The sequence below is a fragment of the Crinia signifera genome, chromosome 6 (genome assembly GCF_055691185.1).
Source record: "Crinia signifera chromosome 6, ASM5569118v1, whole genome shotgun sequence".
Lineage (NCBI taxonomy): Eukaryota > Metazoa > Chordata > Amphibia > Anura > Myobatrachidae > Crinia > Crinia signifera.
The window spans coordinates 98,203,758-98,222,686 of record NC_139222.1 but is presented as its reverse complement, the minus strand read 5'-3'; the positions used below and the strand labels follow the sequence as shown (position 1 = coordinate 98,222,686).

The 18,929-nt window shown below is 45.1% G+C and overlaps 1 protein-coding gene across 1 annotated transcript in view; it reads left to right on the top strand.

Annotated features, from left to right (window-relative positions):
- The window catches only part of LOC146009617 (uncharacterized), a 77,864-nt gene that overhangs the window by 23,955 nt on the left and 34,980 nt on the right, over positions 1-18,929 (top strand). The window contains exons 6-7 of the mRNA XM_083150065.1: positions 7,844-7,930; positions 12,875-13,027. Of these exons, the coding sequence (XP_083006191.1) occupies positions 7,844-7,930; positions 12,875-13,027 (240 nt within the window). The remainder of the gene's footprint in view (positions 1-7,843; positions 7,931-12,874; positions 13,028-18,929) is intronic.

Below are 18,929 nucleotides of genomic sequence, written 5' to 3'. Positions count from 1 at the left end.
CCAAATGGGTGCTTACAATGTTAAATGCACCCCCACGCCACCCCCCCCACTATAAACGTGAACCCGAAGCGTGGCGAGCGCAGCGTGCCCGCGAGGGGCGGCGGTACGCGTCCTACGACCTTCACAGGTATCCGCGTCCCCTCGCGGGCTTCACAGGTATCCGCATCCCCTCGCGGTGCTCGCAGCGCTCTCCACGCTTCGGGCGCGGTGGCTCGCTGCCTTCGCCACACTTTATATTCTCAACTCCAAGCCGACGTGGATAATGGGGTTATGAAAAGGTCGTAAGATGCGTACCGCTGCCCCTCGTGGGCTCGCTGCGCTTGCCACGCTTTGGGTCCACGATTATACTGGGGGGGTGGCGTGGGGGTGCTTATACAATTTTTATTCGCATCGCATCGAATTTTATGGCATTGTTTGCCACATACAATGTCATACAATTTTTAAATTGTGGGCCTTATTCTGGTCTGTGCGGCCGGAGCGGAATATGCGGCCAGGACCGTGTGTCCTAAACCCCGCCTTCCGTACGGATCGCTCACTCCGTCCGAATGCGGTAAGCCGCTGACCGCACGGAGTACGAGTGGATTTCTCATGTATACACCTCCTCCATCTCTGGGAACCTCCCCCATCATTCGATGGTCGCATACCATCAAATGTAGGACCGAGCGGTCAGGCAGCTCCCGCGAGCTCAGACCACTCGGGCATTTCTCCGTGCAAAAGCAGGGATCTGGGCAGGAAGATGACATCCGGAAATGTCATATGTCCGCCCCCTACACGTGCGTCACGGCTGCATTACCATACGTACGCCCAGCGTTTTCATGGTAATGGAGGAAATAGGTAGACAAACTGGTAATATCAGGGGATTGTGAGAGCATACACCCCCACTGCTGACAGATTCCCTATCCATGCACAGTAAAGGGGAAATTGATGGTTGTGGCGAGATGCCATCAAGTCTATTTAGGGGCACCCCCACTGACATATCAGTCTTTGGAAGATCTGAGGATGACGTTTCAATTCTCCCATGATGCACATTGTGCCGACTGAGGTAGTAGGCTTCCCAATTGTCTACCTGGGAATGAAGACCGCTGAGATTACCTTGAGGTGATCTGGAGCCCAGAGCAGAATCAGACTGACTTCCTTCATCATGGTGCTGCTACTTGTCCCTCGTTGTTTGTTTATGTATGCCACAGCCATGGCTTTAATGGATTGTACTCTGACAGATCTTCCCAAGGGGAGACTTGTGGCTTTCAGCAACGCATTGTAAACAGCACAGAGTTTGAATATGTTTATTGGGAGACGCGCTTCCTGTGGATACCACAGGCCCTGGAACTGACATTCCAACATGATCGATCCCCAATGACAGGCTGGCATTCGTGGTGAGGAGGGTCTAATCCCAAACCCCAAATCTCTTTCGCTGTAGGAGGTTCCGGGAGTTGAGTCACCAAGCTAGTGAGAGTCGAGCCCATGGAGAAAGTGTGACTCTGATGAAGAGTGAGATGAGATCCTGACCATTAGTGAAGCAGACAGAGATGGAATGGTTTGGTTTAGAACTGACCATACTGGACAGCCTCGAATGCAGCCACCATTTTTCCCAGCAGGCGGGTACAAAGATGTATTGTCACTCGTCTGTGTTGTAAGACCAACCAAACTAAGAGTTGGAGTGAGGAAATTTTGTCCAGCGGTAAGAAGACCTTGCAAACTGTATCCAGGATCATCCCCATGAACAGTTATCATTGTGTGGGCTGGAGCTGCGATTTTTGAAAGTTGAGTATCCACCCAGGTTGTAGAAGGACTGATGTATATTGGAAACTAGAATTTTCAGAGAAGACGCCTTCAGGTGAAGGTCATCCAGATAAGCTACTACCATTATCCCCTGGGATGGGAGTAACTGCATCATGGCACGAGAAACAAGCTGAAATAAAAACCCTGCATTTGCTGGTTGTTAGTAAATGGTGTCAATACTCCTACCTGTTTTTAAACTGCTGACATCAGGGCAGCACTTTTGTCTAGAGAAGCTGCCAAACTGGTTGTAAACAAAAATGGTGTAGGGGCTTCCTTTGAAAATCTATTTGCAGCCGAAGGCCAGTAAATCCTTGACCCAAGGGTGCCCCCACTATGGGATCCCCCAAGTGTTTTGTAAGCACGTCATGATGAAGTTTTTGAGGAAGACTTAGCCTTAGCCTGATGGACCGTGGAGGCCCCTACCAAGACCCCTGGTACCCCGGCCAGAGAAAGAACCGGCTCTGGGGCGGCCACAGTATCTTGTCATTGGACATCTATGGGGAGGCGGAGGGGCTGCAGAGGAAATAAATGAAGACTTACCCCTGTAGCCTGTGCAATCATTCTGTTCAATTCAGGACCAAATAGAAAATCTCTCTGAAAAGGTAATGATTACCCTGCCCTTTTGGATTCAGAATCATCCTGCTATTGACGCAGCCATAGAGCCCTCTGTGCGGGAAAGGACAGGGCTGAGATACGTGATGCCAACACACTTACAGCCTCCTTAATGTGGTCAGACAGAGCCACCAACTCACCCACAGCTGGGTCTTTTTGAATTTCCTTGAAAATCTGGACTGCCGGGGCCTCCATTGCCTTATTTATCCAACACCTGTGCAGGATGGTGTAATACCCCGCCTGTGTAGATGGTTTTTAAGCTAGTCTCCAGCTTTCTTTCGGAAGTGTCCTTAAGGGAAGAGACACCCGGTATAGGAAGTACTTCCTTCTTGGAGAGATGAGAGACTGACGGGTTCACTGAGGGTGGAGTCTCGCATACCTTATCAGCAGGAAAAGGATATGAGGTTAAGAATTAGCTTGATACCTGAAAACGCTTATCAGGATGGAGCCAAGCATTTTTTATATGAAGGTCCAGTTCCTCAGACACAGGAAAAGCAGCTGCTTGTCTGCGTCTTTTACCAAACATCTGTGGATGAGCTGGCAATAAGGCCTCATCTTCTACTTTTAAGGTAGATTTAACCCTGTGAAACTGGCTCTGGAGCTGGTTGTTCCTCTAATAAGTCAATGCGATAGGCTCACCCTCTTTTAAAAGGTGCATGTTATCATCCAAATTACCTGTTTACACTATGTATTTTTGCGTTAGGAAAAACCGAAGGGGGTATAGGTTCAGGGCCTCCTGGTGCTAGAGCCCTGGTAAGAGACTCCACAGCCAATGTTAAATCTGCCTGTTGGGATCTGGCAGTTTCCCTATCTTTCTGTGACGCAGACAATTTAGAGGATAAATGCAAACATGCCTACTTTTGAAAACTAGTTTCAGGGAGATTATAGTTGGTAGTAAAATTTTGCACAGCGCCCCATTGAGGGGGCGTGTCATGCTCCACCAAAAGGGTGCATCTAGTTCAATATATGGAGAGATTGTGAAAAGAGATTGTGAATGTGGCACCTAGAAGCGTGGGTGTGTACTGCTACATCTGAGAGGAATCTTTTAAAATTACTTACAGTAGATCCAAATGTAGATGAGACACAAAGCAGTTAGTAAGAGCTACTATACTTGGTTAAGTGCTGGGGAATGGCTCTGATGATTCAATGTAAATGTATCTATCTTTCATTCCTTTTTTCCTCAAAAATGTAACAGTGTAATATGGGCTAGGAGAAATGAGGGAGATTGTTAGACTAATGAGGGAGAGAGGGAGATTGCTGCTATTTCAGGGAGTCTCCTGCAGAATGCAGGAGGGTAGACAACTATGGATAAATGAGAAATAACCTCTGTTAGTTGTGAAGCCCATGAAGGAATTTCCTGCTGGGGAGGTAACACCAGGGATTCTGTACAACTATAACATATTACAATACCCTTTGTGGTGTAAATATGTTGTTACATCTCTTGTTGTTACATTTCACCTTGTGAGGTGCCCTTGAGTTATCTCCTGTTATAGTATACCCCACACAGAACATACAATGCACACAATTGAGGAGCAATAGGTTAAAAGGGGTTAGAAAAGGACTGAACAGGACAGGTAGAAAAAGGAGGCTGCCACAAGTCCATACCTCCCAACTGTCCCGCTAAACGCGGGAACATCCCGATTTTTGGGGACGTTTCCACGTCCCTCCCATGGCCGGCAGTGTCCCGCTGCGGCGGGGGGGAGCAGTTGAGAGTCCCCAAAATATCACAGAATAGACGCTGTGCGCATGCGCACAGTGTCTATTCATGGGCGAAAACGAGGGCGCAGCCTAATTTGCATAAGCGGAGCCCTCATTTATATACGCCACGCCCCCTTTTCAGGCGCTCGCGCGGCTTCGACGCGCGAGTGTCCCTATTCTAATGTTCAGAAAGTTGGGAGGTATGCAAGTCAGTTATGTGCAATGGCATATAACACTGGATCGATATGACTTACAATTTTGAAACACAGCCTATCTCTCCTGAAATGGCTTCTAAGTTCCAACTGTGTAACTCACAGATCTGGGGCTGTATGTGAAGCCATCGGCAAACGGATCCTGTCTGAGGCAAGCAGCAACAGATCATATGCTAAAATGGCCACCGCATATGAGGGGAAGTGTGGGGAAGCTGGGAGTCAGCTGCACTAAGCTCCGTCCCTTTGAACAGCGTGCATTTTATATGGCCAATCAGTCCCTAATAACGACAATTATCCCGGACTCCCCTGCTAACAGGGAGCCGGGATATGCTTACAACTGCCATGCTGGCCGGTGTCGGTATGGCTGGAGGACCACGCTGCGTGCAGCAGTGTTCGTCACCGAGAGACAGTGTTCTCAGGAGTTGGGGGCCCTGGTGCAAACCACAAGCAGTAGCGCTGGGGTCCCCCCCTATTCCAAGCAGCTCCCATGGTGGAGACAGATAAGCCCTGGACAGAGCAAACAAGTGCCCAGCTCCGGCAGGACAAAGGCCCTTATTCTGGTTAACTCGCAAAGGCAAATTCCTTCTCAAATGGACAAAACCATGTGCACTGCAGGTGGGGCAGATGCAACATGTACAGAGAGAATTAGATTTGGGTGGGGTTTTCAAAGTGAGATCTATATTGCAGTGTAAAAATAAAGCAGTCAGTATTTTCCCTGCACAGAAACAAAAAAATTCACAAAAATCTAAATCTCTCTGAAATGTTACATCTGCCCTCCTGCAGTGCACATGGTTTTGTCCATTTGAGAAGGAATTTGCCTTTGCGAGTGAACCAGAAAAAGGGCCACAGTCTAAGACTGACTGGGAAGGGGAAGTAGAAGTGGAGGAGCTAGCCACACGTCTTTAATTCCTTAAAGTGCCCATGCTCCTTGTAGTTACCCTTCTATTCCCCACTGTAAACCCCAGTGTCACCTAGTGGATGAAGGAGAAAAAGATAGTGAAAGCCCCAAAAATCTGTTTGGAATTGAAAATCTGCTACATTCATAAATGCAGGGTTTTTATGTCACAATTATGTTTCCATCTTCATCAAGGCCTATGTAGGGCTGGAAATGCAAACAGGATTTCAGAACTGGCATGGATTAAAATGGTATCTGTTAAAACTGATTATGCTCACCACACATCAGACCAACCTTCCTCCAACCATCCATCTAGTTGCTTGGATGGAATAAAAACATGGTACTGGATGGGAGCAAATGTAATATTTACTTCATACATTTGCTCCCAAAATCCAGAAAAGGACAAAAACTGTTGTTAAGAAAATGTACTGTAGTTGAACCTGTTGGATTTAAAAAATTTGACTGAATGTTTTTGTCCATTTTCCTGGGTTTGTGAGCACATTTCTGATTGTCCCTTTCTCCCATCCAGAACCATATTTTTATTCCATCCAAGCAACTAGTTGGATGGTTGGAGGAAAGTTTGTCTGATGTGTGGTCAGCATTAGATATGAAAACACAATGTTTTCCAGTCCTTGATAAAAATGGCGTTTGGACCAGTGAAACGCGTTGGTGCTTTTTTAGATCAGAGGTTACTTTTGCTGGATTTACGTGCTTATTCATCTGACCATTTGGTCCCACATACTGGATGTCTTTGGCTCAAGATTCCTGATTCAAACAGATACAAAACGCTGTGAGGTTGTGGGTTGGCCATTATTCAACACTTAACCCATCCCTCTGGCGGTGTTCTGGACTTATCGTGCCTTGTGGACTCCGTCCTTATCGGGACTGCTGCTATTTGGTACAGTGCAGGTTATATGCATACCCAATTTATTTGGGCCCATTCTTTTAACAAGTGATCTGGAATCCCATACTATTGTTCTTAATTAAAGTTTATTTATGTTGATAATTATATCATGTTATATTAAAATAGTTTTATTTAAAATTGATTCACCTGTCTGACATAACCATAAATATGTATGGGGTGTGGAAGGAGCTGCACAGACTTAACCAAAATAATAGTGTAAAAATAGTATGAAACCAATGTGAAGAACTACTTAGCAACTAATTCCTGTAGTTGTCGATTGGTGGTGCGCCCAGCATCTAGTGAGCGTAACTGTGTAGCTGGGGGTTTGTTTGCAGAGAGGCAAACGATAGACGAAAAATGCTTTTGGGCAGACACTTTAGAACCTGTTCTTACATTTTTTTGGGTCCCTGAACAGGTTCTAAATTGTCTGTAGATTGCAACATTGATGCATATTTACAAGCAACATCTTTTAGTGTGATTCCACTTGTACTTTCCCTTTTTTTTCATCATTATATGTCACACAGCAAGAACCTGTATCTCTGGACACTTATATATTGTGCATAGCTAATTAAGCAGTTAACCCTTTACTCTGCTTTCAACCTCTGTATCTATAATAACATCACACCTCACTGGACTGCCCAACTCCTTCCAAACTTGGAAGCTAAGCAGTGAAGGTCCAGGACTTTACCCAGGAGGGACACCCCTGGGACACCCCTGGGTATGTTGTACAACAGGCAGTGGTAACGGAGCCGACTACTGCATTAGCAACCAGCCCAGGGATCGTCGCCACCGTGTTTATAGCTACTAAGGCAATACAGCAGTGTTCATAATATCGTCAACAGGGTAACCAGTCCCATTAATTATATACATTTAAGTTTGTATCGACTTTGTCAAGGGACTATCTACATTTCATTTTCCGCCAATAATCGCATTGAACTACCATCAATGCTGACATGATGATATGCACCTAATGAAATAAATTAAAAGTGTGATCCACGGTTGAGTGGGCTATGGAGTCACTCACATGACACACATATATTTATATTTATATATTTTTATTTATTTATACTTTTCCTTCTAAGCTCTTGTCATATATTCTAAAGCAGGGGTCCTAAAACTATTTGGTCTGGGACCCCATCAGAAAATAAAAATAACGACAGGACCCCAGCAAGTTACTGCTGAAGGTTATCACATCACATGTGTAGTCAGCAAACAGCACATACATGGCAGCATTGTGGAGGCACAAAATGATGGAAGGAGTCTAAAATAACAGATAATTCAACAGATCTTTCAGACTCCTTGAATCACTGACTGAGATTAGAGAAGTCATCAGCCTGAGTCGCGACCCCATACTGAGAAGGTCGAGACCCACTTTGGGGTCAGGACCCACAGTTTGAGAACCGCTGTTCTAAAGGAATATAGTTTAAAAAGTTAAGTTTTAAATTAATCACATTTACAATCAAAGAGTGCGTCCAAAAGCATTTTTCATCTATTGATTACCATAAATTTGTCAGATCTTTTTTAACACCAATGATCAAGTAAATCAATATAAAAGCAGATAGGAAGCATCTGTGTAGTAAGCAGGGGAGAGTTCATTATTTAATCATTCCAAAAATGACTCAAGTGTTTGATGATCCCTGAAACTTGAAAGAAGACACATAACTTCTAATCATCAGACTGTACAGACTCTGGTTGTGATCGGTTTCATTTACTCACTAATCTTTCTCCAACTGTTTCTTACAGATGTGTAAAATCCCTGACTTGTGCCCCAGGCTGGACACGTTACTTGCAATAAGAGAGCTGCCTACATATATAATAGACTTGCAGCCTGTAAGTTAAACCATAAAATTATAGAACAAAAATATGTGAAATGTCACTTGGACCTATATAACCTCCTAAAAATGCATGGGCAATTACTTGGTGTCTTTCCAGTTTATCTGGATTAATTCAATACATGTTTCTTTTTGCATCTATAGACAAAAGTTGTGTTCTTTAAGCCTCTTGCGCACTGGGGGTTTCCGAGTACCTAGAAACTCCCGCTGGCAGCCAATGAATTGGCAATGCTGATCAGTTTATGTATTTGGGCAGGGCTACACCAGTAATGCATCAGCTCCCTCACTACTTTTGACAAGCTGGCTGTGCCTGTAGCTGCTGGATGCCACCTGTAGGGGTAGCTTCAGTGTCAGCGCGCAGCTCCTCCTAGGCTGAGCATGGGCTTTGAGACACAGACTCCACCCAGGCTGAGTATGGACTTTGAGACACAGAGCTGGGTAAAGCAGTGCCTGTCTCCTGCAGGAACAAGGTGTGTGTCACATACGTAAGTGGGCTTTGGGGGAAGGAGGGGCCAGTAGTAACTAATATATTGAGATGGTTGGGTGAGTTACAAGAGGGACAGGAAAAGGGTGGCTGGGTTCTGTGTGTATGCAATTATCTGCTGTATACATGTATACTGTGTGTGTATGCATATTGTGTGCATATATGAATGCATGCATTTATGTATACTGTGTTCATATGTTTATATGTACTATGTGTGTGTATGTATATATATATATATATATATATATATATATATATATATTCTGGATTAAATAGGTCCAGGAATGCTGTGTCTGGGGGTGTATCGATAGAATAAAAATAGAGAGAGAGATGGCTCAATGTGTCCTTTGGAATAGACCCAACTCCGAGAGGGTTTGGGTAGGGATTGAGTCTCAGGTTCTGAAGATGCACTCTATCTCTTCACTGTTGTAGATACCTAGAATGGCCCGACCCAAAAATACCAGGTCCCATCCGATAATTTCTCACACTCTTGATGTCTGGAATGCGACCAACAGACAATTCAATCTTGCCCCCCTCCCTAGCCCTTTGGCACCATTGTTTGACAACCCCAGGTTTCGTCCAGGGTGTTCCCTAAGTGGAAAGTCCAGGAATAGAGCATTATGTTTCTCCTGGAGAGGGTCATGTTGGGAGGTATGCTTTATCCCCTTCTCCAGGCTTAATACATCTGCCCCATACACTGTTTATATTGCTACATTATGATCATGGACTCTGGACTCTGAGGGTAACGTTTCTCTAAAAAGCTAGCAAACATTAATGCAATGCCAATGGCAAATAGCTTTGGTTTTATAATACATTTAAATTTTACAATTTATTTTACGTTAATGCTAAAGAAATATTACGTGCTAATGTTGATGTTAAAGCATACCTCACCACATGACACTCTACGGTAGGGACAGTAGGCTCTATTCCTGGGATTTCCTCTTAATTTATGATTACCATCATCTGTGGTGAAGCACCTGTCTTAGATCTAATCTGTGAGGAAATATTAGAATTAATTTATTCTTTTAAATGCTACAGTATAGGTAAATACTGCTGTGAAAAAGCACATTCTACCTAGTGTTTGCAAACCAAATGTTATTTCACTGTTGTTCCTATAGCACTTCTTAATAAAAGTGCGTAATACACTACTTTTGAACACGTTCTTGAATTTTTAGCATAAAAATACAATTCATCGCAGTTAATCGCAAAAATTTTCCTGAGATTAATCGCGATTAAAATTTTTAAATGTTGACCACCACTAATATATATATATATGTATGTATTGTGCAATGTACCAATGTTTCGGGGCCTGGGCAACCTTTGTCAAGGTGCAAAAGAGGTGAATTGATGTCCAAGGACTAACTAACCTGTTTATAGCAGCTGCTGAGAGTCCACTCCTGCCGAGCGCCCCAATAGACCCCTCCCCTCCCCTGGGTGGGCTCCAAATTGTTTTCTTTCTTTGTGCCACAGCACTACAATGTATGATAAAAACTAAACCTTCTCTTTTTAGGGATTAGAAATCTACTTCAGAAAAAGAACAATTAATGAAGATTGGTCCTTAAATCCTCCTGGTTAAATTTCTCATAGAGCAAATTATGCAAAAAAAAACAAAAAAAAAACATTAGTGTAGTATGGGCCTGATTCAGATTTAATCTGTATTGGCCAAATTCGGCCCATGTGACATCAGCGGCCACCCCCTTTTCGGTGGATAGCGGCTGTAATAAAAGTCAGTTTTACACTGACTTTTATTACCGAAGGCGGTAGAAATCATTAGATGGTGAGCGACCGTCGAATGACTTCTCCTGCTAGCGACCGCATGTGAGGGGATGTGTTGGCGAACACATCCCCTTGCATGGTAGCGAAGGTATTCGGGTGCTGGGGGTGGTGGTCCTTTGGCAGTGTTGGCTAGCCAACATGAATCAGGCCCGATGTCAAGAATCCATATTATAGATTTTCTACCAGTTGCTTCTTGTTTAATGGAACAGTGTTACGATCATTCAACATCCCCCCCATCTTTTCTTTATAGCGATGACATATAGGGCCAAATGTAGTAGCCTCCGGCAGCTGTGCAGAATGCCAGACGAACTCTGAGGTCTGAGGGTAACCCCATTTACTGACCTTGGTGGGATTCCCTTTAGTCTCGAGGAGGAGCTACATGTGTAAACTATGTCTATGCTGTCTATATCTATATGCTGCTACTAACATGCTCCAATTGTTGCTCATAGAAATTAATGATTACTGCTTTAAATGAAAACAGACTCGTATAAAAGTCCTGGCTATTACATATAGGCTCTTATTCTGGTTGACTCACGAGGCTGCAAATGTTGCATAATGATTCACATAATTATCCATTTGCAGCCTTGGGTGCAGGGGAGAAATCATTCGATGGTCATCGATGATCAAATGCTTTTTTCAGTGCTCGCAGATCTGAGTTACCTCTATGTTGTCTCAGACCTGCAGACGCCCTGTGCGAGGACAGAGTGGGCAGCTGACATCCGATGACTTCAGCTGCCCCCCCTGCACCCGCGTCACTGGGCAATTTGCATAGGAACACCCATGAAACGCTGGGCGTTCCCATAAGCAAATTGCCTGACTGCCACGCCCCTCGCCAGGACACAGAGGCTGCGCATAAGCATAAAAACCTATGCGCATGCGCAAACAATCGGTTGCCCGTGCGAATGTGTGGGGGACCGATTGAATCTGAATAATCGCCCTAGCCCAAAGAGTATTGTGGTGGTGGTGAGTTCACTAGAGGTGGTGCATGGCATACAATATTGGGGAGTATTATCACTGCTGATGCGGCCCAGTGATATGTAAATTGTCTAGTTGTGTTCCTGGCTTATTGGTCCCAATTTCCTATCAAGAATGTTGGGATTTATGATAGCATATAATACTGAAGTGTAAAACACCACTCAATGAAGAGGAATAACTTCAACACTAATACCCCTTTTACACCACGGCAAAACTCCGGGTGTTCAGCGGGTCAGACCCGACTCCCATTTACATCAATGGGGGACGTACAACCTGCGGACTGCAGGAGGGGGGGCACAGACAGCCTGCGCTGCTGTCTGCTATACCCTGCAGGCAGCAGCGGCAGCGGAGGAGGTGAATGGATGCCTTTATGCTGCATCCATTCACATCCCGGACGACGGCTGGGGGGGTGCATGGGGACTGGGGGCAGCCCAGCAGATTACCTCAGTGCTGGGCTTGCCCCCAGCGCAGCGGTCCGGGTCCCGGCGGTGGCGATCAGCACTTGGAGATGATGTAATCTCCAAGCGGCGGCTCAGGAACCTCCTGCGCCAGGAGGGGGTGGGGTGCCGGTATAAAAGGGACCAAACGCCGGATCGAACTCGGCTTGAAGCTGAGTCCAAAAACCCGCCTGCGACCTGGCGTTTTGGTATAAAAGGGATATTACTTGCCTGTGGCACCAGAGCCATCTTTTCCATTGGGCTCAATGGGCAGTTGCCCAAGGGCCCCAGGATTACAAGGGCCCATGACCAACACAACTCCTTGGCAGGTTAGTTACCTGCCAGGGAGCACCCGGGGGGTTGCAGCTGAGCAGCCGGCAGGGTGTCAGTGCAGGGCTGAAACTGCGGTGTGGGGGGAGGTCGTCGCTCCCCGGCTGCGCTCTGTGGTGTCTCCCCTTCTCGGGCACAGGGGGAGCGCTCCGCCTGGTCTCTCTCCCCCCTTCCCCGGCTTCTGCCCCCCTGCCATGGGAGGAGCTGTGTGGGCCAAACAGCGCTGTGGGAGGCGGGCGGCACGAGCATGCTGCTGCTGTGAGAGCACCCAGCCTTGTACAAGGTGGGAATCCGGCAGCCCCTGTACCCAGCGGCGGAGGAGGCTAAGCTCCATGCCCTGGGGGCGAACTTCCAGCATGCACTGACCCAGCGGCAGTCTCATGACCTTCCACAGGCTTGGCCAGCTGCTGTCTTACCCGGTGTTGGCGCTTGCGCCATCGGTGAGGACATGGGGGAGGGAGGGGGTGTTATACTGTATGTACTGCAGCTATGGGAACTTCAAGTCCCAGCAGCATACACTGTGTGGGGTGGGGGACCTAGTGAATTGTTTTACCCGAGGGCCTTCTCAGCTGTTGAGATGGTCCTGTGTGGCACTATAAGCCATACATGTTCAGTAGCTTTTGATTCAGCTTTAATGATATATTCCATGGGTCTTCAAACTGTGGCCCTCCAGATGTTGTGAAAATACAAATCCCAGCATGCCTTGCCACAGTTTTAACACTCCCTAATAGCAAAACTGTGGCAAGGCATGCTGGGATTTGTAGTTTCACAACATCTGGAGGGCCACAGTTTGAAGACCCATGATATATTCTCATGTAATTTATATATAAATAATTGTGCCAATGCTCAGATGTTTCCTTATATTATGCACAGAGTAAAATAAATCAGCAATACTTTGTACCCTATAACAAATAAATGATAATGGAATGTGTGCCCTCAGCTCCTGTGCCAGATGATCAGAGCATGTAACCAGCTGCTGAACAGCCCAGGTTTCCTGGCAGTGCTGAGCTATATCTTGGCTATGGGCAACTGTCTAAATGAAAATGCTGGCAGAGGAAAAGCCAAAGGGTTCCAACTATCCTCTCTCACAAAAGTAAGTATTAATATATATTTTTTCCAATCTGTATAATGCTATAAACACGTATTTTTTAGTTAAATGTTTAGAGTCTTTCACAAAGTGTTCTACTCCTAGGGCTTAATTCAGATCTTATCACAAAGCTTTTTTAGCAAATGGACAAAGCCACGTGCACTGCAGAGGGGCAGATGTAACGTGAGTTATTTTGTTTCTGTGCAGGGTAAGTATTGGCTGCCTTATCAGGGCTGGTGTAAGGCTTCTAATTTTTTGCTGGGCAGACTTGGGGGCACCCCCCAAATCCTGGCACCCTAGGCAGCTGCCTAAAGCTGCCTAATGGTAGAGCCGGCCCTGTGCTTTATTCTCAAACTGGGTACACGCATAAAGATCTATCTGTCCAATCTTTCTGGTGGGAACAAAAATCTGGTAATGTATGGGATATGCATATAAGAATACAACATTTGCTCCCAAAAACAAGAAAAGTGACAATGGACACTCAAAATAGGTTAAATCCATTTGATTTAACAAATTTATCCGTACAATCATTTTGGTTCATTTTCCATCATTTAGGAGTGAATGGTTGATTGTAACATGCTCCCACACATTATCAGATTTTTGTTCCCACCAGACAGATTGGACAGGTAAATCTGTAGGTGTGTACCCAGCTTTACACTGCAATTTAAATTTCAGTTTAAACACACCCCACACAAATCTAAATCTCCCCTCCCCCCTCCAAACAATACTGTGACTTTGAGCCCCTTTGAGTCACCTGGTAGCTTCAAGGGCAGCAGGATACACCGCATGTGGTTCTTTTGCATGTGATATATTGCTTGCAATCCCATTTACCATTGATGGGAGGCTGTCCGAGTCAGAAGCCGGACAGGCAAGCAGGTCAGATCTCTCTGATGCGCATCAGATCGTGCATTGGATCAGAACACCTGTGATTCGGCCACTTTACATCCGATTTCTCAGCCCAATCTGTCAGAATTTTGTGGCCAGCTTTACTCTCTCCGCACATAGGCCCTTATTCTAGTTGACTCGGACGGATGCGTATTTTCGGACAGCCACCGTCCGAAAGCCAAGCAGCCCATTAGACAGTGAGAGAAAGGAGACTGATGCTGCCCCCTCCATACCTCCCAACATGACCCTCTCCAGGAGGGACACAATGCTCTGTTCTGGACTTCCCTCTTAATGTACAATTGCCATCACCTGTTCTAAACAGGTAAATTGCTCAGAAAAGTGTTTCAACACAGGTGATGGTATTCCTAAATTAAGAGGGAAGTCCAGGAACAGAGCATTGTATCCCTCCTGGAGAGGGTCATGTTGGGAGGTATGCCCCTGTCACTACCTTATGCATTGATACACTGTTCTGCTGTACAGGCATAGACATTGGCAGTAATCAATGGGGAAGGGTGTCCTATCCACGCCCCTGGAGCTGCCCCATATTGTACAGTTCTCCAATTCCATGTACATTTCCCTTAACAGTCCCCAAGCCCATCACAGCTCTTGACAGCCCTGCCAACCTCTCCACAGATGCTGTAGATGTATGGTGACTCACTTCTTATTCCTTGCAGCTACTGCTATGTTTTCCCTTTTAATTGTTCCCTCTTTCCTCCCTATCCCTAATACCATACCTCCCAACTGTCCCGCTTATCGCGGGAATGTCCCGATATTTTGGGACATTCCTGCATCCCTCCCCGTGGCCGGCAGGAGTCCCCCCCTGTAGTCCATAAATAGACGCTGTGCGCATGCGCACAGTGTCTATTCTTGCAGGCAGAGGTGATCGGGGCTGGCCAGCAGAGCTGCTGTGCATGTCCCCACAGCGCAAAAAACGGGGGCGTCGCCTCGCGGCAGCGCCGCGACTAAAGGCCACGCCCCATTTCTGATAGGCCACGCACCCGAAAAATTGACGCGCGCCTCCGGCGTGCACCCTGTCCCTCCCCGACATCTGAAAAAGTTGGGAGGTATGCTAACGCTCATATAAGGAACAATTATAAGTTTATGTTCGAAGTTTAAATACAATTTATGCAACCAGTTGAGAACTGTGCAGGAGAGAAAATAAGAAATGCAGCTGATTATTTCCACTGAATGATGGTTTAGCAGCCATTTATTTGTCAGCAGCAATTTGTACAACTCTGATATACTTGATTACATTTCTATATTAATGTAGAACTCAATAAACCTGCTTGTCAATCTTTTCATAATGTGTATCCACTGTACATAAAAATTGCTTGGTTACCATGAGCAACACCATTCCTTTAAACAGTGTTTATTTCCACTAGAAAGTCACATTTTTTGTATTTTTGAAAGGGTAGAGTTTTTCAAAAAATGAACTTGAAGCAATTTACTAAGCAGCAGATATTTCTTTTCTGGTGGGTTTGAGGTGGCTTTCCAGCAGGATTGCCTCCTACCGAATGAGAAAACTGTCGCGATCCCACTGTTACATATCCCATGTTACAAACAAAATCACTTTAGTTTTAGTCCTTTAAAAATATATAAACTCAGATTTAACAGAACTGCCTTCCAAGCCTGAGCACAGTGATATCACTAGTTCTCCTGATCATAGTTGCCTACCATCCTGGTTTGGCCGGGAGCATCCTGGAAACCATGTCCCCATCCCACCCCCCATGGAGGTGGTGGGGCTAAATATGCAAATATTGTCATTAAGACCCTGCCCCTCCCCGAAGACCCTCTAATCATGAGATTTGCCTAGGGGGGGGGGGGGGGGAGACTTTGAAAGTAGGCAACCCTGCTCTTGATTTATGTCCCAATTTGTAAATAGTACAGAGGCTGCTGCTATTTATGCATGTATCAAGATAGATACAGTAAAGGTGTAACGCTTCTCTTCGTTGCAGGGGCTGCCGGTGGATTCACCACGCGCCAGCCCCCGCCAGACTTCGGAAGGGGATGGGCACGCATGAGATGCGTGTGCGTCCCCTTACAACGAAGCTCCCTCCACCACCTCACCGCCGGTCCCCGCCACTTTCCCCCACCTCCCCCCCCCTAACCCTGCCCGTCTCTGCTGGGACGGGAAACTGGGACGCACGTGTGTGTGGGAGGCACGTGTGTCCCAGTCAGATGTAGCGTCCGCTCGCCAGTGGGGGCGTTCTGGTGAGCCTCTGCGCTGGATGAGTGGCGCTACATCTGTAGATTTTTTATTTTTTAAGGTTGTTTAAGTTGTCTTTGTTCCACAACAAGAAAACTTTATAAAATAATTGTCCTTCAATTAGGTGGAGCTATAAATATTACCCAGACATTATTAAGCTATTAGTTTAAATCTAATATACAGAGGCCATACCTCCCAACATGACCTAGGCCAGAAGGGAGAAAATCCTCTCTACCTGGACTTACTCTACCCTCTTAATTTATGATTACGAACACCTTTGTTGAAATTCCTTAATTAAAAAAATGCATAGTTTAATACAGGTGAAGTTAATCATATATGACAATGTAAGAGATAAAGATAAAGAGCATTTTGACCCTCCTGGAATGGGCAGTGTTGGGAGGTACTATAAGTAGTATATAACAACCCCCCCCCCCCTCTTAAGCCTTCCTCTGGACCTGCTAGTATCCCTAGTATCTGCGCATGCCTTTTAATAAAAATGTGAGCCAGATAGATTAATTTACTTCCTATTCAATGCATTGGGTTTTATCATGGTTTTGTTTTAAAGTAAAGGTGAAAATAGTTCTGGATTTGTTATTTGTCTGTTTTACATTTTTCACTAGATGTGCCAGGTCATGCTGGCACTTGTGGTTCCCATAATGACAGCATGCCTGGGCTGCCATTTTGGCCATACAGCCATTCTGATACCTGTATTGCACCCAACTCAAAATACATAAAATCTTTTTATGAATAATAGCACGCACCCCCTCTACACAGTGGTGGGGAGAGCCCAAATCCTATTCGGACTATTCCTGAGCATATTTATGGAGCAAATGCTTGATGATGGCCAACATGAGTCTGGGAGAGCCTGGGGCTCGTGAGATAGAATTGTCTTATCTTGTTTGGAGGCGTTGTACTGTAGATCAGGAATTGGCTAAAATTTATAAGACGCTGCTCTATAGATTGCTTGTAACACTAAAGTAAGTATACAGTATTGAGCAGTGTTTGTCTGCCTGACAGCAGGAAACCCCCTCTATTGATAAAAAGTAGGCCTAGGTAAGTGATGGCCCTAAACATTATTTATTAAATCCATTTACCCATCATCAAGCTCCCACTGAGACCTGCTCCTTCCTATTTGAAGGATATCCGAAAGTGTGAAGAATAAGCCATTTGGATCCCCCAGCCTACTCTGGTCCTTGCTTTGTGCTAGAGTGTGAACTAGTTTCCTACCTGGTAACTAATACTGCCTGGTAGCGTAAGCACTTGCCACTACCAGTTGGCTGCAAAAGTAGTGCTGATAGGGCTTGCGGACAGCTAGCTGTTCACACACCAAACTCATGCTGAATTGCCACTACTTACTGCCAGTTGAATGCATAATTTACATGGGGCTAGAAGATAAAAAGGGCAGGATGCAACAATGCCCTCTTTTGTGGTAAAATCTACAAAAATTCAGTTTTCATAGGTTTGAAAAGTTCACATAAGCAATGGAATGCATTACATTCTTCAGCTAGTTCCTGGTGGGTAATGCCTTCTTTAGGTCCTTATATTTAATGAGCGTAGTAGAACCATTTTTAGTGTTTCATAGTTTGTGGGCATAGAGGGAGGTGTTGGCTTAATGGGCATATTTTCACAGCACACGTGGGCATGATTGGGTAGATCCGGGTGGAGTTTGTGTGGTCCTCGCTTGGCTTATTTTTTATGGATTATTTTCTTTATTAAATTTGGTATAAATTCTAGGTCTGATTCTGAGTTGGATGCTGTCTTTTGGCGACCATCTTCCATCTATGATTTTATGCAAATGCCAATACAGAGCCCTCGCTTGGTGTACATCCATGTGTCAAAATGTGCAAAGACTGTGACTTCCACTGTCAGAGTCCATAATTGCTGGCATACTGACTGTTGTGTCTTCCAAAACCTGTATCATCCCTATGGCAGGAGCAATTTCTAGATCCAAGTATGGCCACCTATACAAGCGTTTGAGTATCTTTGTATGCAACCAATTTTAGCGAAACTCCCATAAAATGACCATAAGATGGCCCATCTTTGTGCATCTGCTAGGTCCCTTCTCTCCCACCACCCAGGGACGCCCACTACATTTTCTGATGCCATCTAGACACGTTTACAGTGCCACATAGAATGATGTGTAGTAGAAATAAAATATAATTTCAATGCGTTCCACATTTTTGAGTAAATCATTTTAAATATCATTGATTAACAATGGTTTATCTGGTAACATTTACAGCCAGCTCAAACCTGGAGAAAGCCTTTGAATATATGAATATTTGGGCTGATAGAAATCTACAGTATGTACAAAACAGACAAATACCAGGAATTACACTATCATTTGATTTTCATAGATGCCCAGTTACTGCATTTTAAAGAGTCTGCTATTTATGAGTCAATGATTTATAGCTGCAAGAGACCATTGTCGAGCACAGCCAGAGTCTTTTTGATATCCGTCCTAATACTCATTCATCACTAAAAGAAATGTCGACCAAATCAATTTTTGCCACCACACTTCCCAGCGGAGGCCAAGAGCTCTGCAAGGATCTCCGAAATCATTAAAACACAAGATATTTTCTCAGTATGCAGTGTCAGGGAGGTAGGATGACAACCGCTGAGTATGCACATTTTATAAGTGGTGTAGTTAGACGATATTAAAATGGACCTATCTCTTACAAAGGACTGCAGTAATCCATATGGACTACCAAGATCACTAAGATATGAGACACTCTACCGCATTGATATAGTAAACATTTTAATAATACCCCTTTCACACAGAAAATTAAATTCCCGGGTGAAATTCATTAAATGCACAGG